At 42.3% G+C, this 23,801-nt stretch overlaps 1 protein-coding gene across 3 annotated transcripts in view; it reads right to left on the minus strand.

Moving 5' to 3' along the window:
* Positions 1 to 2,309: 2,309 nt before the first annotated feature.
* Positions 2,310 to 23,801, minus strand: part of ugt8 (UDP glycosyltransferase 8) — a 31,376-nt gene continuing 9,884 nt past the window's right edge. The window contains exons 1-6 of one of the 3 annotated variants that reach the window (XM_084005929.1): positions 19,130 to 19,264; positions 13,798 to 14,630; positions 10,758 to 10,900; positions 6,966 to 7,042; positions 5,787 to 6,006; positions 2,310 to 5,534 (exon numbers count right to left, since the gene is read on the minus strand). In XM_084005929.1, the coding sequence (XP_083862055.1) occupies positions 5,153 to 5,534; positions 5,787 to 6,006; positions 6,966 to 7,042; positions 10,758 to 10,900; positions 13,798 to 14,628 (1,653 nt within the window). In that variant the 5' untranslated portion in view covers positions 14,629 to 14,630; positions 19,130 to 19,264 and the 3' untranslated portion in view covers positions 2,310 to 5,152. Of the gene's footprint in view, positions 5,535 to 5,786; positions 6,007 to 6,965; positions 7,043 to 10,757; positions 10,901 to 13,797; positions 14,631 to 18,862; positions 18,877 to 19,129; positions 19,265 to 23,801 lie in introns of those variants that run through there. The other 2 variants (XM_084005931.1, XM_084005930.1) reach the window with 2 other exon arrangements.

Genomic DNA, 23,801 nt, shown 5'->3' on the forward strand with positions numbered 1-23,801 from the left:
CTGTGTCTCTGCACGGATCATTTAACTTTCATTTGAAATAGTCACACACAAGCGCAGCACTTGAAGGCCTCTGATGTTTGAGCTGAATGCTACCAAGGCTTCCACTAGGGGCACATCTGTCATGCTGGGACAAGAGATTTTAAAGGGGGGGGGGGGAGTTACAGCTGGATATGTACTGGGAGAGAATGACAATAGCAGTCTGCCTCCACACAATATAACTTCAGGAAGCCACACACACACACGCTAGTTATTTCAGGATCTTTGTATCAGAAGCTTCTTAAAGTTGAAACTTTAGTCAACAGGTTTATCAGCTGTTGGTGGGCGATGTAAAGGAGTAGAGAGAAAAGATGAGGTAGAGAGAAAGAGAGAGAAACATGACGTGACCAGAGCGGTTGATTATGGATTACTACTACCCTCTACTGGACATATGGGTAGCCTGCAGGATCATTTCCTGTTCACTTTCTTCTTTCTTCTTCCATCTCACGGAGTTACACTGACCATCAAGCAGAAGCTGCCTCCGCTTCTATTGATCCCAAGCCGTCACAACAACATGAAACATATTGTTTTTCTCCCACTGGACTTTAAAAAAGGGCAAAGGATGGCAATGAAAGAGTGATGGTGAGTCTTTCATGAGATTTTCAGATGACAACGACTCCTCTGACTATACTTGTTCCTGTGGTCGTATCTTGAGGGGTTTGAAGGCAACAAGCAGCTCGGTGCTTTCGGATGAAGAGCAAATATTTTTAGCTTGAAGAGCAAAGTACATACTGCACACACTGTAGCACCTCGCTCTGCTGTAATAAGACCTGCCAAATCCCAAAATACATGTTAGGCTATTTTTGTTCAAGGGAACAAGGCAGTTTTTTCACTTGGTTTCACAGCAACACAATTCATATGGGAAATTTGAATCTTAGCGTGCGAGGACAATCAAATAATGCATCAGGTCAGTCTCACTTAAGAGGAAAATAGGAGTCTTTTCCACCATGCAATGGAAGGAACGGTGTTTCTCCATGTTTCCGTTACATATAGGGCCAACATCAGTTTAGCTCTCCGGCGATGCTGTGGGAAAGCCTTTCGGTCCTCTTAATAAAGTTGCAAAGAAAATACGATATGCTTCTGGGCATGTCCATGGGTAGAGCTCTTGGTATATGTGCTGTGACAGAGATGAATAAACACTGAAGGAACGCCATCGCTCATTTAAGCTTGTGAAGCTAACTCAACAATTTCCACACCGGCTCACACCCTTAGGCGTCACAATCGCACACACACACACACACAACCACGCACAAGCTCGGTCCAAACATGCAATCCCCACTATATCCCTTCGACCTCACTCTGACACGAAGGCCGTGGATGTCACCGTGCAGCTCAGAGAACACCCTGTTGTCAAACTATTGGCAAATCCATCCATCACTCAGGTCTTGTGCAAGGAGGGAGACTCCATACAGCAAGCCCACTTAGTGCAACACAAAGTGGTTAATTGCTCCTGATGATTTGTCCATTGAGGTGGAGAGGAAAGGTGGATAACAAGGCACTTACAAGGTCTGAGAAGGGATGGGAGGAGGCTGAGAATGAATGGAGGATGTGATGAATGGTGCTCAGTGTGCTTTCTGTGATATCAGCTTCCTCATCGGCAGAGGCCTGCCCTCCATTCCTTCCCCCTCCCTGTCTCAGTTAACAGAACAGCGCCCGAATTGGCAACCTGCGACAACAAAAGAAAACAACTTCTAGAACGTAAATTAAACATACCTGCAGATGCTTTGACTGTGTGTGTGTGTGTGTGTGGTCTGCGGGCCCCTGCAGGCAGTGTGAATAATTAACAGGGCCAGCGAGCGAGGCAGGGTACCAGGCTGGGTGTTTTGTTACCCCAGCCTCACTCAGCATGAGCATACAGCATTAGATAACCCTATCTATCCGCCCGGCTTGTGTGCATGCGTCTGAGCAGTTGGCTACTTTAGATGATTCCACCATTTGATACCTACAAAACCTCTTTGCTGCCCGGGAACAATTCCCCGACAGAAAACCTATACATCCCCTATCAAAGTGAGACGGGCAGCATCGAATGCTGTATCAACATCAGTCTTGTAAGGTCTCTACGCGCTTGTCTCTTCGATGTTTTTATACAGTGACACGGATACCACTCAAAGCCAATTATCAGCTAAGCAATGTAATGTAATGTACTTCAGTAATAAGTCATTTCCTCAGTTTTTCATCCACCGTTCCATCCATCTTCCTTAAATTTCTACTACAAAAATAACAATATTCCAATGTAACATGGCCGCTTTTTGAGAGAAAAAATGTCAATCATCTCTGCAAACAAAATATGTCATTTTTATTTAGCATTAGTTATTTTGTTTACATTGTTCTATTTACAACATGGACACACGTGACAGGAAAAACGGGGACTTTTTTGTCATTTTAAAATCAAAGTAAAATGAAGGTTTAAAAGGAAATAAAAGCAAGTGAGTGGAGACATCTAATATTTAAGAGGGAGGAGGAAAAAGACAAGACAAAGACACCGGGAAGTCGGGCACAAGAGGTGGACAGATGGAACAAGTGAGCTATTGAAGACTGAACAAAGAAAAACGTCAAGCTGATGAAATGCAAAAGTCACGAATACAGAGACACGTCAGACTGTCGGACAAGTACAGAAACAAGAGAGTAGTAATTGGGAATGGGCGGACAATTAACTATATGGGCTACACATTAATACTGAAAATAATAATTAAAAAAATGTATCTTCACAATCTTTTTTCTCTCCAGACCCCGTTCATAGCTTGTGTAGCACCTGCAGGCCCCCCTACTTTACCCAACAGCTGAACTTGTTATGATGATGAAGAAGATGATGATGATGGAGATGATGTTTCAAGTATAATAGTCTGTTTTCAGCAGGGCTGGGTCGGGCTTTGCAGGTGTAATTGTAGCTCACAGAGAAAGGAAGATCATGAAGCTTTCTCAATTATACAGAATCTGTGAACATGTTAAGGTTAAGTGATAGCATTTATTCGGTTTCCGCTTAATACATTGCCATATCGTCCACATTAGAGGCTTTGCAAAGTTGGTGAACACTCGGATGCTAATTGTGGCTGCAATTTGAAACTACAGGGTGATTTTTTTTTGCTGGAACAAAGGAGGAAAATACAGTAAATGTGGTCTGGTGGTTCGATGAAACGTTCGAGGTCTCGTGCGCATGAGATTTTTCTCTCCCCTGTCTGTGAGCACCTGCCCTTCTGAAATGTCCATTAGCAAGACACCGAATCCCCACCAACTCCACGGATACTCTTCCAGCTCGCCCTGTACTTTGATCTCCTCGATGGGGGTTCAAGAAAAGAGAATTTTGTTGCAGGGATCAGTGTCGCAGTATTATATATTGTAGGCGTAGTGCGGTTCACTTTTGGTGTTGGAACTTAGCCACTCTTTCACCCTCCTTACATCCGTCCTCCATCTGCATTGAAAATTAAGACACGGTGGCTGAGAAACAAGATAACATAAGACGAAAAAAAAAAAAAAAGCTACAGAAGGCAACTTCAGTCTCATTGAAAGAAAGTAGCATCAGTCCATGATGTCATGGGGATACACTTAGTAAGAGGACTTCAGAGAATGGCTGAAAAGCCAATGGGTGTTTTACTCATCTCTCATGGGCTAAAACATACCTTTTTTACCTTCTTTCATTCACACACTCAGTTCAAAGCTGTGCAGTGATCTAAAAGAGCAACAAGCACATTCATACACACACTCACACACGCATTCAAGCATTCTTGCATTATAAAAGGTCACATACAGAAAGTGAATCATTCACACTCAAAGTTAATAGAATTACATATGGTCTACTTGTTTGACCACGAATCTAACAGACTTTAACCTTGCATAAGAGAAACCTGAACTGTGTAATTTAAAAGGAGCATTTGCAACATACAATATGTCGGAAATGATCCATCAAATTAATCAGAGGAAGGAATGATGTACAAAGTCAAGTGTAGCACTAAAAATGGCGATTAAGAGACGACTCCTTACTAATTAACAGAGAGATGATGGATATGGGACTCACGAAGCAAGTAATCATAAATCAGTGATGCTCTGACTCATCCCTGATCACCTGACTGGATGAGGTTGAGCACATTTCTGATCTGGCCTATCCACAGTATCCCCAGTAGTCATTATTATACCTTTTGACAATAATATGACCCCCCTTTTCACACTGGTAAGCCAAACAGAGTTCAGTTGAGTTATTCTCTATCTGAACAAACTCTCAGTCGAGAGACAAAGGGGGATGCTGCACAGACACGTGCAGTCACAGGATGGCTCTACCATGGGAAAAGGGAAAAGCAGAAAACATTCTGAACACGCTTGAAAACAAGACCACCATGAATACTGTGGATAGTGAAAGTGCTCTGCACTAACTTGTAATGGTCGGCAGCTTTTTGGTGTCACCAATATGAAGCACACAACGTTTTGCGAATGTTAGGTTAGAGGAGGGAGTGTGCATCTACCATAATGCTTTCACTCCATCAATACATGAAATAAATTAAAAAGGTTAAAAAGGTCCATCATTAAAATGCATTTTGTACAGAAATAAATAGATTTGCCCTCTATTTACAGTTTGCCAGACATTTGGGAAAGCAGAGTTTGCCGTTAAAAACATGACATCCTAACTATTTAAAAAGTTATCCGTGTGTTTTTTGTTCTGAGGGGAGTTGGCGCTCGGGATGTCCCCTCTTCATTACCCTCCCACTGGTCAGGAAGGCAGGAAGACAACAGAACATGCAGGACGGATGACACACATGAAGAAACAACGTCCTCCCGATGTGTCTTTCCTGTGTCTCTTCCTCAATGACTGTCCAATTTGGTGTTTTATTGCTGTAGCTGCTTTTGTTAGAGTTTCCATTAAATTTGCCTCAGTGCACACATACACATACACCCAAACACACACACTGACATACACACAGATTTTGAGCACCCGATGCTTTGCTCTGTCCCTACGTGAGGCATCGTGCATCCTCCCACAGCCTCTTGCTCGCTATGAGTAGCAGTTGCCTCTCGACACAGACCTAAGAACAGATTTCTCTCAAAGCTTTTATAAAACCACTAAACCAAACCTAGAGGTGAGTCATTGGGGCAACTTCTTCCTCGTCCTTCTTGGCCATTCAAAACGTTAATTAATCTTCTTCTCGTTTTTCAAGGAGCCGTTGCGTTTGTGTTTGCCGTTGGCCATGCTCTCGCTGTGGCAGTGTCCATTAGCCATGTTAGCATCATCCCCGGTGACGTCGCGTCCCCTGCTCCGGTCCCCGGCCTTCCCACGCAGCAATCGTACCAGACGTCGCAGGGCAAAGACAATCAGAGCAAAGGCCGCCCCTACAGTGAGAATCACATCCAGCAGGAAGTACTGGTAGGGGGACACCTCGTACACGGCAGAGCGCAGGTGGTTGGCACCCTGGTGACGTAGGATGTAGCTGATCCAGTAGACGGCCCTGGTCACAGGATGGCCCGGCTGGTCTTTGTGAATGTTGGAGAGAGTGCGTGCCCGTTGGCGGTACCTGGGTAGGGACAGACAGAGGTTTGAAACGAGGATATAAAACAAGGCTATAAAGAGACCAGGAGACAATCCTTTAGGGACATCTTTCGGCATGCTCGTGGGCACAAACTCATGAGAGCACAATCATATGAAAAACAATTTTCTCTACGTGTGTCATGGAGACTGTGGTGATTCCATATATGGTCACCAGATGGCACTGATGCACAATAACACTAAATATACAAAGCATTTGTGTGCGACTTAGAAATCTCACCTGGAGTCTTTGATGACGCTGGTCAGGGCTGTGTAGAGGTCTTCCTCTGTCATGTACTTCCAGTGTAGCATGATACCCATACCTTTGGCTGCCACGCGAGTCATGGTGTCATAGTGGTCTCCGAACAGGGGCACACCTACCACCGGCACCCCGTGGTACATGGCCTCGTAGATGCTGTTCAGGCCACCGTGGCTCAGGAAGGCCCTTGTGTTGACGTGGCCTAGATAGCAGAAGGGACGGGATGTTATTTTGCACGTTAGGTTTTTATTAATCAGGTTTAGTCAGTCAGTGTTTTTATGATGGGAGAAATTTAAATGTAAATGATTAACTTTCTCTTTAGCCATTTCAACCATTTAGAGAAAAGGTGCAATTCACCTTAGTCCCCTCTGAATCAGGGCAATATACATATATCCACCTGCATTGTTTCAGAATGATTTACTGAAGATTGAAACTTTGGTTTTTAGGCATTCAATTCAGCAAACAAATATATAACTCAACATTCCTATCCAAAGAGAAGTACAATTACTCACAGCAATTCACAGACTTCAATAATAGACAGTTAATCTCCTCTCTATAGATAAAGACAGTTGGAGGGCGTGTTTGTGTTTAAATAACAAATGTTATTATATTTGGAAGGAGATGGTGAGGCTGTATTTACTAAATTGAATCACAATTAAATTGGTAATTTTGTCCGACAACATAAACGCACTTTGATGCAACGGACTAATAGGAAAAATATGTTTTATTGCGGTGTAGTGTCACTTTCAAATCCCTGTTACTGGCCTACCAGAAAGCCAGACAGACATAACATCTCAGGTTTTGCAGGCTTGGCTAATCACTGTGCTATTACACCAATGCAGAAGACAATGCAAGATGTCAACATCTGAATGTGGTTGTACATTCCTCATTCCTGACAAGCGCAAACGTAGCACATGTGACTAACACATTCACATTCTACCCACTACTGCCGTTAATAAGTAGGTATGGGAGGAACCCGCCTACGCCAAACCTAGTCCGCCACAATATCAGCTGGACCATCTCGTTTCAAAACATCAGACATCAGCTATGTGTTAAACGCACCTTGAACCAGACTAATACATTTCAGTTTGGGCATTCTGACTGTTGATAAGAGATCTGGAAGGTGAATTACAGTCGGTGGTGTCCTTGTAATGTGCTCACCTAACAAGTCATTCTGAGGCATCCAATCAACGAGCTTTGTGTTGTTGCCAAGGTTACTGGGTGGCACTCCAGAGAATCTAAAGAAGGGAACAACAGGAAGTAATCACAATGGTTTCGTTCACTATTTAGTATATTACAGTGTGTAACACCAAGAAAACCCCCGAGCAACTATTCACACAGTATTTCATATATTGGATCTCTGCAAATCATAACATCTCATACTTCTTGAATACCTTTGTTGGAGTCTTATATGGAAGAACTGTTTTATGACTTTTGAATAGCACTTATTCACGTTCAAAGAAAAGATTGATACTACTCTTGTGTCTGTAAAGTAAATGTAACGCTACAGCTCACAGTCGGTTAACTTCGCCAAGCAAACCGACTGGAACCAATGGAAACAGCTAGCCTGACTGTCTAAACGTAACAAAATCCACCAAGCAGCTCTAAAGCTGCCGGCATCACGGCACCACAGCACTAAATCCAACGTGTATTGCATTACTAATAAGCAGCAATAATGACAAGTGATTAACATAATATTGTGTTTATTAACGTTGTGTTTATTAACGGACTAACGGAGCCGCCGAGTGGAGTCACTACACTCACTTTCATGCTGCTGCTGTGGCAAGTGCAACACCTAGTGGTAAAAGTCAGTATACCAGTCCGGTCCGGTGTTTGGCTTAATATCAAACCGGTTTGTAAATGTTTAAACCGGCCCAAGCCGACTCACTAATGAACACATTATATATCTCATTTGTTTAATCTGTACATAAACAGAAGTGTAACTTCTGAAGTGTAACTTCTGTTTATGTCACTGCCAGTTGCCTGAGAAGCTCGTGGTCAAATAAAAAATTCAAGGAAGTTACTGCCAATAAACAAATCAGTGTATTTGCCAAAATGTTGAACTACTCCTTAAATGTTGGACTTCTGTGATGAATTACCTACTTACGCCTGCAATTATACTAGCTGTCTGTGGCTAATGCATTGCTGATACTTCATTCTAAATACTTTAACTTTGTGTATTTTACTCGTCCCTTTTACTTTTGTATTACTGTAGAATGAATGAATCCATTAAGTTTCACAGTTACGTTACAATTCAATGCCAATCTCTTTTCCCTTTTCCTAAACAAAAAAAAAAAGCAGAAGGGCTTCGCTTGTTCACCCAGACATTTAGGTTTCGACCCTTTGTTTTCTATAAGTGGTGGTGAATGTGTACACTGTACAGCATTGTGTGTGTATTTGTTAGGAACTGTAGTTGTGTGCGTGGAAACATTTCCCAACCGATTCTGCACACAACACATACGCATGCAACATTACGACCCCTATCCATCCATCTCTCTCTCCTTCCCTCCCCAACCCTAAGTCTTTAATCTCTTTTTCAATCTTCAACAAAGCACCAATTCACTCCCCTGCCAATCAAAGCCTACATTCATGCAGCCAATTATCAATGACACGATTCATTTGCCTGTCCCTGTCCCTCTCATCGGCCCTCTTCCTTTTTCCGATGATTTGGAAGGGCCACTGAAAGACAGATTGCCAGTGAATCACGTCACATCAAAGTCTTCGGGTTTACAAGCGACTCCTGTCTGAAGCTTCAAGATCATTGTCTCATGTCACCTGTAGACCTGCTCGGATACCTTCATGTGGAGCATCATTTTCTGATAGCCCACTGTAAAAGGTCACTGCTTTAGATTTGCCTTTGTCATTTTAGTGTAAACGGAGGCAAATGATCAGACATTACTCACACATGTATGCCAAGGCCAATCCAGCACTCCTCATTACAACACACAGTAGGCTTTGCTTACAAGCCTGGCAAGTTGTTTGACAACCACCCTATTCCAGACACTGCAACCAAAATCTGATCCTCTTAGATCTCACCGGGGGCCCAGCTCTAGCCACTCAAATGTGTGGAGTTTAAAACCCAACAAATTCAATCATGCAGTGGGAGTCTGTTGTTGAACCTAGCATGCTAGAGTAGGCTTTTATTCCTCAGCTCCATAGACGACCTGATGCTGATTCTCTTGTCCACGCAGCAAATATTGCCCCCACACACTCAAAAATGAAGTCAATTAATTAAATGACTCCAACATAATATTATCATTAGTAATATTAAGAATACAACTCATTAACTGAAATAAAAAGTAGTAAATAGAAAGTTCAGGGAGCCATTTGCATTGAATCAATGAAAACATACACATTTAACTTGTGATGCTTGAAAGTTTGAAGACTAACTGAAGCAAAACTGGAGTTGAAATCCCCCCCAAAAAAATGTAAACAGTATAAGTTATCTGGAACTGAGATACCTAATGAAAAGTTACTTGACCATGCTGTCAGGTATGACATCATTGTCAATTTTGTAGTGTGTGTAGAACCTTTACCAACTTCTGCCCACAGAGACGGTGGTCAAACATTAACCCAGCTCTACCATATACCTATAGAAAAGTCCGGTTTGAGGGCCAGGACTATATATTTGTACTCGGATCCAGGCTTTGATCCTGCCTATCTATATATATACACACACACTTGGACATCACTGAATAGATTGACATTCATAAACAAACGCTATGGTCTCATATGGATTTTAGATGTTTAGATGTCTAATGAACTATTCTTTAGTCATCTATGAGATACACATTGCAAACACAATCTGAATGCAGTCAATGAATCACAAACTGAAGAACCGAGATAAGAGTTAAGGATTAACAGGATAATGGATGGAAGTCTATCAGCCTATTGCCTCTCCTCTTATTCATTCTTCTTTTTATGTTTGTGTTTTCCTGCTCAGGACAAAGTCAGTGGATCACTGCTGTGGCACTCTGTGTAAATAATTAACCCTCCTGTTATCCTTGGGGTAAATTTGACCCCATTCAATGTTGAATGTCTCCAAAAAGAGAGTTAACATAAAACAATTTTCCCTTGATATTCTCCAACTTTGATATTTCCTGCCACACATAAATGTGGAACTACGGTTCCCGTGAGGACATTGATTTAGATTGATACTTCACAGAACGTAGATGAGGAGCTAACATAAAAGCCTGCACAGCAGCCTTTTAATCCCTTTCTCTACATGCTCTGTGCTTTCTCTTCATGCTCTCTCTCAATTGAAAATGACGCCGCAGGTTTTCTGTCTGAGAGGTTTTTGTCGTAGCTCTTCGACAGGGAAAGTGACATAGAGGAAGATTATGACGCATCCTCCTCTGCTGGGAATGAGACCCTCAGTGTAGATGCTCCTGTTTCTCCACCATCAGCAGAGACACAATTTACAAAACAAAAATGCTAAAAATAGCACAAGCATGTCTTGTCTGCATGTTTATGAATGAGCCACTGAACAGCGTGTTAAACTGAGCAAATGTTCCAGAAGAATCATTTATTTGTGTAACTATATTAAATCAAAAGCAAATGTGTTTCCACCATTAAAATGTGAAGCCCACATCAGTAGTTTTTCGCCTTAAGTCGTCCTGAGACGAGAACAAAGGGTCAGGATCCAATATTTGAGGAACACTGTGAAGCAAATGTAAGGAGGGAATATGGACTTTGGTCTCCTGACAAAGACGGGCACAGACTAACAACGTGTTGCCTTTATTTTACGAGGTGTTATTGGGACATAGCTGATTGTGGAGATCCATATAAAACAATAAATTAAATATCGGATTTGCCATGGCATCCACCAGAGCCACCTGAGTGCTGAGTGGAGGAAAGTCAGTTACTTGACGCTAACTAGATCCTGATAATCCTGTTCACATCTGTCACAGGTACAGCCGTGTCCAGTATGATTGGGGGAAACGGATACTTTACCTCCAGACGACGCGCTGTGGGAGCCTGGCGAGGGCTCCTGCCAGTTTGTGAGCAATGTCATGGGAAAGGTACTTGACCCCAGCTCCGAACGACACAACCACGAAGCCATGCTCCGCTGTGTCATTCACCCATGCCTCAAAGTCCTGTGGGAATATGAGAGGAAGACAATGAGAGCTAATGCATTTGGTCGTATTTTTGCCCATGGAAACATATTCATTATAATACAATGCAAGTGCTACTATAACATGTTTTGTGCTGAACACCTTCCTTTTCATATCTCATCTCTTCCTTTCTTTGATAGACCCATAAGGAAGATGTGATACATGCAAATGAACAGCTCAGATTATTTTTTATTGAAGATAAATAGCTGACATCAATGTTAGATGAACTTTGAACAGTGTTGCTGTGTTTATCACTTTGCAAATTAGGTTTCGCCACACGTGTTTGGAAAGATTTAGAGGTTTACAGATAAATGTCAAATAGCTCACTGAACACTGCAGAATAACTCTACTAATGAGGACATAGTACACTTAAATGGTTTTATAATCGTGTAATTTGTAAAGCAAGGACTATAAACGCCTTGTTGCAAGCTTTAGTTGTTAAATATTTCCGACTTAAATTCAAATGTTTCAAAAATAAGAAAATGCCCACTGCAGAAGTGTATCCAGCAAGTCAGAGAATGTCTACTGCATTAAGCTATTAAACAGATGTACGTTTATGCCTCAGAAGGATAAGTAAGGATGTGCTGACCTTGCATTTTTTGCAATTTGGTGCCCAGTGTTGCATTATACATCATCATTTCATATTACGATATTAATGAACAATGTCGATAGCCCTCGAAGTGACTAATCTTAATGGAGCGGTGTAATTCTCCTAATGACTTTACATCTAGACGGTGTCACGGTGTCGGCAAGGTAATAATAGAATGTTCCGTTTTTGACACATAAAAAATAAAATGTCCTTTCACTCAGATCTATAAAAGCCTGCCTTTTACAAGTTACTTCAAAATATAAGTAGTATATATATATTTATATATATATATAAAATATTTCCACAAGAGATCAACATCTTTGTCAAAGCACTTGTTTGTACAAAATGAAAACTATGTGTGCGTTACCTTGATATATTCATATAAAATTGTCAAATGCTGATTTATTACGGAGAGAGCTGCACAATATACTTGTTGTTTGACTTTTCTTGGACACACAGCGCTGCTGATTAACAATGATTAACCAAACAAGAAGTCAATAAAGAAGAAACATGCCATCAGGTACACAGTAAACACAGTATTTCCTTTTCTACCATGTGTGGAATCTAGCCATGCAGGCAGTTTCAGCTTCATGCGCCAAGTTCTGAGGTATCTGACGTTTCTGCTGCCAACTCAATACAATGAAGATTAAAGGAATTTATTTTGTGATGCTCAAAGAAAACGCTACAGCAGCATGCCTCTCTAGAAACATCCCAGATACTTTGGGCAATCCACAAACCTGACTGACAACTACTTTTCAACTACTTCTTTTCTGCAGATGAAATAGCACCATCCTCCTCCTCCTCCTCCTCCCCCTGTGCTGAGTTTTACTCCGTTAACCAGCTTCTGGTGAGGGGTGATGCGTGGACTGACAGTGGGAGACCAGCGAGCAGCCATGTTGGCTTGATAGAACTGGAGGACAAGTAGAGGGAGGGATGCTAATGGTCCAGCTGTGGCAGCTAAGGCTGGCCCTGGCACGGAGCAACATCAGGGACACACTGGGCTCTGTGTCCCTGCAGTGCAGCCCCACTGTCCCTACAACGCAGCCTCAGTGACCCCATAAAAGAGTCTCAGTGTCCCCAGAGCTCTTCCCAGAACAATGGCCTCGTTCTCCTTCCACTTCCATTATAACTCCCTCCACACAACGCGGCACAATGCTCCCTTTTCGCCGGAGTGGCATTCCGAAACCCCGCGCAGTAGATACCGACGGCCCGCGCCCTCGGCGTCCGAACGCTGGACTAACCCCCCGTCACCGCCCGCCTCTGCTCTCCATGACTCCCCTCCCTCTCTGCTCAAAATCTACCGCGTCCATTCAACGCACACCAATCCTCACCCCAGCAGCGTCTATGAACGAACACTTTGTAGCAAGTTTGATAATAAGAGTTACCAGTGATAAAGGAGACAATGGGGACAAGCAAGGGTAGACACGAAAAAATATACTGTAACTCAGTCAGACTGTTAAGACAGGGGAGATAATTGGAAGAGAAACAACACATCAACACAAATTTTCTATTGAACAGAATGTAAAAGATAAGAGCTACCAAACAGTGTTCAGTCTTCAATAATTCACTGGCATTTAACAATAAAAACAGTTGATAGAAAATTGAAAGATGCATGCAAACACAAGGGAAAAGCTGTCCTTGCTAATTAAATATTAAATCACTTGAAATCCTTTAGGGAAGAGCTAAAAAAAAATCCATGTGTGTAAGTGGGCTGTTGCTAGTGGTCTATTAAAAGGTAAGTGTGTGAATGCTTTATTTATACTTATATGTAATACAAAGGATAACAATACGGCTTTCAACCCTTCCTTCTTATGTCATCAAGGTCACAGATCACTCATTTTATGTTCCAGCATGCACAGCGGTCCCTACAAACACTATGTGGTGACATATCTGTCAAATTTTCTACAGTCGCATGTGGATCTAGATATAAATAAGACCATCTCCCAATATAAACTGACACTTTACTAAATACCATGAGATGATATACATTTTTCAAGGTCATAGGATTTTTGTCACATGGTTAATACTGCTGCAAAAATCACTTCAACTTCTCTCTGGGAATATTGAGCCATTGTGGGACATTTTTCATATCAATGAGCAATATTGATGTATGACCACGTTGGAATTTATATGGCATTGCTGTCTGGTTACGTTATCATTCTAAAGCTCAGTTAATTTGCCATTGATAATGTGCATAAAACTACATAACCTCAGAGGGAAACCCTACATAAGCCCTCCCGTACATGCGACCATGTGCTTGTCAGCCGCCTGTGTGTCTCACAGTACTGACCTGTGGCAGTGGGTTGGGGGGCTTGGTCAGGATGCCTCCTATGTACACCACATGAGGCAGGGTGGGCCTGGGGAACTCCAGAGCCATGTCAGTGCATAGCATCCACAGCTGGCTGCCCTGCACCAAGTCAGCCATGGCCACGTGAGGCTTCACTCCGTGTTTCTTCATAATCCGGTCGTACTTGGGTAATGCAATATAACGCACTCCAAAGCGCTGCACCAGGTAAACGGCTGTGTTGGCGATCCTCTGGGGCAGAGACATGCGGTCTGTCAGCAACGAGTTGAATTCGGGCACGTATGAAAGGGGGGCTGGGGCGCCCGCCTCTGCAGGATACCACAGGCCTGTGCTGAACACGGCATATTTCACACCCAGGATATGAGCGATGACAAAACCACACATCTCATTGGGGTCCACCAGCAGCAGGTCGAACTTGGCCTCTTTGAGGCGGGTCATCACTTCAACGCTGCCAACGACGGCGTCACAGTTCTGGGAGTAGTGGTCAAGTATGTCAAAGAGTTCCAGAAATGTCAGGCGGCCAGAGAAGATGTTGCTGACTTTGGACTGGAGGAAATTGTCGGCCGTGGTGCTGTTAAAGATCCCTGGGTAGCGCTGCAAGTGGTAGTACGGAGAGGGGGGCACCCCGCGACCCTCGGAGAGGAGAAAATGGGTCTCGTGTCCCTCCTGGTGCAGAGCCGTGGCCAGCGTTTTGAAGATGTAGAGGTGGGATTCAAACATGATGGGTGGGACGACTATCACTTTCGCGGCCCATGATGCACCGGGACTCCAAGTGAGGAGGCCAAGGAGAAGTAGTAGAGACGAGGGTAGTAGCATGGCTGGAATTATAAAGAAAAACAATGAACACCTAACATTAAAAATAAAAGCACAGGACAAAGACGTGTCTCAATACAGATATTGATCAATGCTGCTCAGCAGGGACAGGAACATCTTGTAATGGGTTAGAGAAATGAATCACACATTCATTGACATAAAATCACAGGTCAGAAAGGTGTCAGAACAGCGTATTAGATTTGTCTAGTTTGCCATCGTAAACTTCTTCTAGATCCTGAATAGTTTATCTTTCTTTATTAACCTTTGCCTTTCTTTCTCTGTGAATTTCAAATGCCACCCCTTCATCCCTCCTCACTCCGTGCACAGCGTGGGTAGTGACAACGTCATTCTAAACCTCCGGCCGCTCTATTCACAAACACAAACACAAAGGACTATTATCCTGCCACCATGGCATAGCCTCTGCCCTATATGCCTACAGTCTCCTTCTCAGTCGGATTAATCATCAATCCTGGAAACATTTTTATACGGAGCACCATCATTTATCCAGGTTTTCTTGGTCTACTATGACTAAGCCATGCTCTCCTTCCACACGGTGTAACACCTAAAGGAATGTGCTGACCTTTGCGGCGAAAATGTAGAAACGACACTCCATGAGCAAACGTGTGATTGTGACATTCATACAAGAAGGAAGCATTGAGAGCCACAGCCAAAAGAAGGACTTTGTGTCGCAGAAGGAGTAGTTCAGAGACATTACAACACCATATCAGCAGACTAATCATTTCTTGACCTCCTCGTATATAATATGTAGCCTACAATCTCCTTTCAAAGCTCTCCTTTTGGAGCACTGGAGATAGTGTATCTTTTCAACAGACATCGGTTCTTTACTTCAGACGAGGCCAAAAGAAACCTGAGAGGAAGCATCTTGCACAGTTGTCTTAGCATAGTGTGTAATCAGCCTTAAAATGTGCTACACCTGTTTAAGCAAACACATGGAATGGGAGAGGTCCTTGGTTTGTACCCAACCTGGGTGTTCCCTGCCTGGGGTTTAATGTTCTTGTGTTTGATTAGAGTTCATTCCACAGCAGTAAAGTTTCATAAAGACGGGAAGATTAGAGGAATGGGATATTGTAAATTCCCCGTGCGGATGTTGAGTGTGAATGTGATTCTATGTCTGTAAAGACTGGCAACCTGTCACATTCACACCACATTCAGTGTGTTCTGTGATAGCCTGTAGCACCATGCCAAGCTGAACAGTTTTTGTTTTATCCTTTCAAGTCCACAAAGATCTCTCTCACGTCACGCTTTATTGTGAGATGACTAAAATCTCTTTCCGTGTATGAAATGGCACTGGCCGCATTGTTTCTATGGAGCGTCCGCCCCAGCCACCTGTTTGTCCACAACATGACGTTTATCTCCCACAAACAGCTGTGGGCCCGGTAGGAAGAGGACTCGAGAGCAATCTCTTTTGTATTGTCCTAAAGATATCCTTACAAACACTTCTCATCCCAGACTGTTGATGGTAACTATAGAAACCAGCCGCTGTCTACCGAGGACGGTGATGCGTCATGACTTAAATTACTAACAATGGAGTCTGGTTACCCTGCACACAGGGAGGGCTGAGGAAATGATCTGGATTAAGATAATTAAAGGATACGAAATGATGTATGAAAAAGTGCAGAGGAATATGCAGTAAAGTTAAAATAATGTACATTATAATGTACAAATATGTAGTTATAATAAGTAGATAAGTGCTGGTAGATACATCAATATATGAGACATCATTTTGAAACAATTGCATTCATATTTTCACAATCGTGTTCCCTTCCTCTTCTTTAATATATCAACAAAAGTTATATGATGAATAATTAACATTGATACTTAGTTTGTCATACTGTGAGGATACAATCATTATTATCAGTTTAGATAATATATAGATAGATAGAAACAAAATTACTAAAAAAGTTTTACACGTTTTACAGAATTAGATATGATGTAATTTATGGTTCAGTCAATTTCTTTACTTTATATAATTATACAAACGTGGCATATTCTGATATATGGCCCTGATTTTTCTTCTATATCAATAGTTCAGACTCAAAACGATTTTGGAAGGATTTGCTCCCAGATGTGGTAACTGTGTAAATAAAACTAGCAAACAAAATGTAAATATCATCTCAAATGCATGTGTATTGTGACTTACAGTTGTGTGATACAAAAAAAAAAGCAATTACAGCTTTCACGTGAAGCTATTTTCATCTATTAAGAGTAACACGGTAATCATAGAGTGATTATCACTCTCTAATACTATAATTTGGACTAACATTTTTTGATTTAGCACAGCAGGAGGAGGCTCCTTGCTGCTTCCACAGTGGGGGTTCATTAGCTCGATGCACCATGTTGAGAGGGGGGATGCGACTTCCAAGAACGGATATGAAGTCAGACACAAGTCAGTCCAAGCTATTTTTGTTTTTTGCCTCATATCTGTCAAACGGAGCATGATTAACTGATCTAAGGTTTGTTTGCTGCAAAATAATCCAAATAGGGTTCTTTGAATGCCAACATTGACAAGACTCGGTTAGTAAGGCTTTGATTTTAAAAAAATGAAAGGGAAAACATTACACAGACTAAATGACAACATGGTTCAGCTTTCAAGTCAGATTTGTTACCCACCAAAAATCACTAATTGCAGCATGAGGGTTTTAACATCAACGACTCAGACTCTGATATTGAAGCCCAAGATGCCAACATATAAATTGGCCGGGTCGTGACTGCAACACACATCTCGGTGTATGCATGTGTGAAAAGGCACAATGCTCAAAGTCTTAAGAAGGTTAAGGATTATATTCTGTGGATTAAAAACGGTCTCCTCTTAAATCTTGCATGAATGGTAGAGCCCAAAGCACTTCGTATACGTTTAGTTAAGGTCAAGCCTTTAGCGTTGTCATTTTTTTGTGAGGACCAAACTACAGTGGGAAAAAAAACACTTGACCTTGCCATGCACATGAGAAGCTGTTTATAATGACAACATGGCCTCTCTGCGTGCCCCTATATCTTCAAGCTTCACCAGCATTTGTTAGTGAGAGTATATTGGATATGGATAAAGCCTGGAAAATATCCTCTGAGAATATGACTCCTCAAAACACATAGGCTATAGAAGCATCGTAAAATAGCCTACTGGGCTTTTGGCACGAGGAAACCATTACCCACATTAACTCAGTCTGTCCAAAGCTGTTCTCAATGCAACTCTATGGACCACAGACATGCAGTGTCCTATTCAACCCCATTCCTTCTGCCTATCTCCTTTCTCATCCTCTCTGCCATCTTGATTTCATTTTACATTTACTCTTTCCACTCACTTGGATACTCTTATACTACCTCCACCACATCACAAATATTGACACACAAGAACAGGTCCGACAGGCTCTGTCTCACCAAGAATTTACGTTAATAACAAATAGACACAATGCAGAAGACTGAGACAGAGTGGCAATGTTTCCAGTGTCCAGCAACAGCATATCATTAAGAAAATAGACTGCAAATGAAGAAGCACTGGTGAATGTGATGACCGGCTGCAAACACACCTTAATACTTAATGGTGCAGCAGCCTATCCCAGTCTAGATGGGTTTATTGCTTGTATCCCCTATAATATGGTTTACCTCAAAACACACGGAAGGAGCATTCATGCAATAATTATAGACGATGCAAATTATTAAATGAACAAACATCCATGTAATTCTGATGCCGGCACGTTAGGCAGTTATTATCTATTTGTTTGAAACAGGTGATCAGTTTGGGTTGGTGCAACAGGCCAAACAGGAAGGCTACCCTGGTGGTGTCTATGGCAAAAGATAAGCACTGCATTCCAGGCAAATGAGCTTTAGAGCGTGATGCATCGGTCCTTTACAGGTCATATAGGTCGGCCCACTGGGATGGAGCTGTAATCAGCTGTCACAGAATCATTAAGTCGAGCATACAATTTTGATATCACAAATGGAAGGTTGTGTTTCATGACAGTGATTTGCATTTCTGGAGTTTTATGTGCAACGAAATTATCTCCTGTAAACAGAACACAGAACCATAAAATATGATAATCCAGCAAGCAAAATCATTTATTTTAAATGACGCTGTGCAGGAATTATCAAAGTTGAACTGTGGCCTTAACAAAAGAAAAAAATCAGGAGGAGCGTGGCGGTGCAACAAAAGAGAAAACAATACCAGAAAGATACAATTCACAAAAGCAATCGCCAACGGTGACGATTTTCGTTACGGAAGTACTTGAACGCAACACAGCAACCCGGCTCCACCTGCGGCTCGGGAGGGTTTGATTGCCGCGACTCACCTGAGCTTTCGGTTATAAAAAAAATAATAATAAAAGAAGAAGAAAAAACTTCTTCTGTAAACTTCAACCAAATTAAATTACTCTTCGCAACTTTAAGCGTGGGAAAGGAAGAAAGAAAAGGAGTTCCGTCGAGTAAACCGGCCGGACTTTCAGCCACACACCTGTCGTGTCACGCACTTCGCTCGCCCGTGTGTTGGCCTTACCTTGTGACTGTTGCTCGGGAGAAGCGGGGGAGGGAACCTGCAGAAGTTCTAATGCTCTTGAACGAGAATTAAAGTGTCGAGGAGGTAGAACACAAAATAAAAGCGGCGAGGGGGAAAAAAAGTGGCAGTAAAGTAAAAACGGGTCCCCGGATGTCGAAGACGGGCAGAGGGAACAACAGTAACCTCTCGCAGCCTCGGGCAGGGGGCGGTGAAGGGCGGGGCTAGAGGTGTTGCGAGATGGGGAGGAAGGGAGCGGCGGAGCGGGGGGGGGCCTGTGGTTGGTTGAGTAAAGCACAATAAGGGTGGAGTGGGGAGTATCGGTCATGCAGGTACTCCGCCTCTGTTACAGGTGACTCCATCCGTGTTGATACCGTCAACAGCTGCGATGATGATAGTTTGGTTTTGATTGATACAAACGGCCATGACTCTGGTCCTGTTGGTTCCCAGTCTCTGGGGAAGATGAAACACTTGGATGGTCATATTGTAGGTGCATTATGCCAAATATTGATTCCATAGCATGGTATGAAAGAACTGCAAAAGTTTTTGTTATAGGTTCATATTTGTTTATGGCATGAATTGATTAATAATATAACACAACTCAATGATATCCAGTTTACCATGACACATAACAGAGGGGGGGCTTTTTGTTTCAGAATCAGCTTTAATGGCCAAGTAAACACATACAAGGAATCTGACCCTCGCTCTCCATACAAACACAGATAATAGACACACAGCTATAAACCAGGATAGCAAAATAAACAAAGGTAAACATAAACACTTGACCATGTGCATATATAAATATATATAAAAGCGCAGGACAATGAAAGTGTGTCTGACAATAGTGGTGCTGGAATCATTTCTGAAAAATAACTTCAACGATTTAAGTGCTAATTCAGTCAATCACCTTAATGGACTGTTGGATGAATTGTTTCAGCTCTAATAAATTGTAACCAATTGTTGTATCATTGGGTAATACATCATACGAATGCTTTATAGATCAGTTATTGGGCGTATCACAATACGTTATCAGTGTGGGTAATCCGTTAACAAACGCTTGTAGGTTTCTCACATTCCAATAAATAATTTAGTCCGTAGCTTTAAATGTGATCAAAGTGCAATTATTCTGTTTTGCTTTTAATCCATCGAGTTGTACATTGTGATATTAAAAATAGATTTGGCAAGTAAGTGTTCAAACCACTCAAAGGGATTTTTCAAAACCTGGCAACCAGAAGTTCTTCTTTTTAATGTTTTTATTGTGGCTGTTATGTAAAGCATTAGTAAATTATTCATGAACCATAAACACAGCCCCTGGTTAAAAATAATAGGCTTATATGGTGCCTTATTTGAAAGTGGTATGTAGTATTTATATCATCTCCCGTTGTAGTACAGTAGAGAAGATCTGCAGTCGGTAGAAACTGTTAGAAATAAGTAAATACTTGTGTGAGGTGAACTTGATGAGAGATTAGAAGAAACTGACTAACTTGATATTATGCAAAGACGGCTCCGTCTCCTTAAGTCATGTCAAATATTATGTTTTAACTAATGTACTCTCTCTGTGTTTGTCTGTGTGTGTGTGTGTGTGTGTGTGTGTGTGTGTGTGTGTGTGTGTGTGTGTGTGCGCGCTTCTGAAAGATTGATGACTGAAAAGGCTGAAAGATAAAGTTCCTGATGGTGTTGGAATTCAGCACTCTGTTCCACTGAAAGCATATTGGCAAAAATGCTTTGCAATATATCTTTATAATCAGCAAGATAATTAGCTATCCACAGCAAACCACATTTTCACACCATCTGCACTAGTCTGCTGTGTGTGTGTGTGTGTGTGTGTGTGTGTGTGTGTGTGTGTGTGTGTGTGTGTGTGTGTGTGTGTGTGTGTGTGTGTGTGTGTCTGTGTGTGTGCGTCTCAACAAAGATGCCATTAATTGTTCAAACAACACCAGCTGATTGTGAAGCTTGTGTTATAGATAGCTTGGTCCACCAACTCGTTTATTTTCATTTGACACAACACAATACACATCGTACACGCCCTGTACTGTACTTACAGCACTGGAGAGAAAAGCTGTTGAGCTCTCAGTTTACCTGCAGGAGAAAGGTTGGGAAAGAGATTTGGGTTAACTCCCCACCGGCAAACAATCATGAAAGGACAGACGCCTTCAGGCAGAAAGGAGGCCGGAGATAAAGGATTCAAGTGAGTTCGTTGTAATTACGCTGACACGGGGGACTTGACGGTCGCACAAAGAGGTAGGGCTGTTTACACGGTAAACACACACGTGCACACAACTTACCTGAAGGGGATGCACATTTGCTTCATTTAGGGGGGGTGGGGGTGGTGTGTACTAAAAAAGACAAATGGAGGTTTCTTCTCAAACAGGGATCTATTTGTTAACGCATCAGCCCTCCACGCAAACACTGTTCATCTCTTTCAATACATTCATTGCTCTCGACATCTCATTTCCTCAGCTATGCCCTGACTCATCACAATGGGCCACTCTGCTATCGGCTACCCAGCCTGAGCATCCACCCAGCCCTCCAGTCCGAAGAAGGGCCTGTGTGTAGATTTGGAGCGTATGTGACTGCTTTACTCGCCGTTTCTCTAACTGACTTCAGCCTTACCTTCTCTCCCTCTCTCTCTCTTTCTCACCAGTCTCTTTCCCACTTGGCCCATCTACACCATTTTCTCTCCATTTCACTCTCTCTTTTCTCCCCCCCCTCCACTACCCCCCCCCCCCCCCCCCCCCCCTCCTTCTTATTATCTTCCCCTGCCCTCTCTCCCCCCCCTCCCTGCCTTTCTCCCTGTCCCCAGATATCGGGTGTGTTACCTGAGCTCCATATCAATAGTTAATCACCCTGGGACACCCAATCTAGAACCCTCCCGTGGAGAGTTGTGGTGGTCATGGTGTGTGTGTGTGTGTGTGTGTGTGTGTGTGTGTGTGTGTGTGTGTGTGTGTGTGCTCAGACTTGCATTTTTTGAGAGAAGTGAAATGCTGCTGAGAAAGGGAGAATGGGTGAGGAAACAAAGAGAGGAATGGGGGGGGGGGGGGGATGTGCAAAGACAAGGAAGCAGAGGCAGTTTGGATTTTGCAGGGCTGGGCAATAAAACTGACATGCAAGGCAAATGTTCTGATGTATGCCTTCATTTGGGGGGAACTGCTAATTCATCATTACTAAGTAAATAAATACTTTGTGCTCGTCTATGAGGAATAACACTGAATTAAACCGGGAATACAAAGCACCGGAAGCTACACAACCACAATAAAATAAATGGGCAGCACTTGGAGAATAGAGGGTCTTAATATCTTAAGACCATTTTTTAAACCATTTTTTTTATTTTATTTTGTGAACTGGGAGGACTCTGCTTCTATAGGCGTCCTTTTCTGCTCTCTAGTGGACAAAACATAGTATTACACACGAATTACCTAAAAGTCAGCTCTTAACTGTATGTTATATATATTTGTGAGATGTTTTGTTGAATTTTTTTACGAGGCGATGACCTGCAGCAGTTCACATAAATACAGTGTAATCCCTATGACCTTTACACACATGAATCCCTCTCTGCAGCACTGCTGAAGTGTGAAGGGTGATTCACATATAAGGGTCTAAAGATATGTATGTGCAGATTGTAAATCCCCTTGAGGAAAATTTGTGATATTGGGCTGTATACATAAAATTTACTGGAACACTCCTCCTGCCAGATGGCTCATTGATAACAGAACCCCATCAGCAGTTAGGAGAGATAAAGAATGTATGGACAATCCTGATGTCCTGGTTACATAGTAGTGTAGCTGAGTCGAAATATAGCCGATTATATATCGCATAATCACAAACTAAAATCACAAATAATCTGCAAAAAAGTTTTTTCACAAAATATATGACTCCCTCTATCCTCACACTGATCTGATAAGGGAAAAAAACAAAAAAAAGTGAAGAAGAAACCTCAGGAGAAAGGTCCCCCTCTCTTCCAGACTGAGATGCTCATCTTAAAAGTTTGCTCCCCGCTACATCCGCGATTGAAGTAAAACCCTTGTGCGAGAGCCTGAGAGGGTACATTTGACGGCAACATCCCATCATTCAGCGCTCTAACACATCCCGGTGTCAGATATCACATGATCTGCAGGAGCTGACAGCAGCTGCCTCTGTGACGTGATGAGAGTTATGGAAATGATCCAAATCCTGATCACGCTGATCACAATGGTGCAGGGCAGTCAAAGCGGTACAGTGACATGCAAAGCTGTCAGACAGCACAGTAGTACATGGTACACATTAGAAAGTTTCTATTTGAATGACTAGCATGTGTTTATAGGGTTCACAGGGCTGCCAGGTTAAATGGCCATTGGTTTTATGCAACCATGTGACTTCACAGACAACAAACTGTTGATCTCTTTGATTAATTGATTAATCAAGACACAAATAAACTAAGATCATGTCAGTCACACACACAAAATAGCTTCAACTAGGTCTCTTTGATGGAGTTTAGACCTTTATCCAGACATAATATCAATGATTCCAAATTCTGTTTATACTGTATGATTTAATTGCTCTGCACTGCTGAAATAGAAAAAAACAACTCTACATGAGGATTCAGTAGGTGTCAGTTTGTGGTCTAATTGTGCTGCATTATACTGAGATCATTCTCAGTAGCATTCATATAAATGGGGCGGACTTAAGTGAAGATTCA

This window comes from Eutrigla gurnardus (assembly GCF_963514095.1).
Source record: "Eutrigla gurnardus genome assembly, chromosome: 3".
In the NCBI taxonomy this organism is placed as follows: Eukaryota; Metazoa; Chordata; class Actinopteri; order Perciformes; family Triglidae; genus Eutrigla; species Eutrigla gurnardus.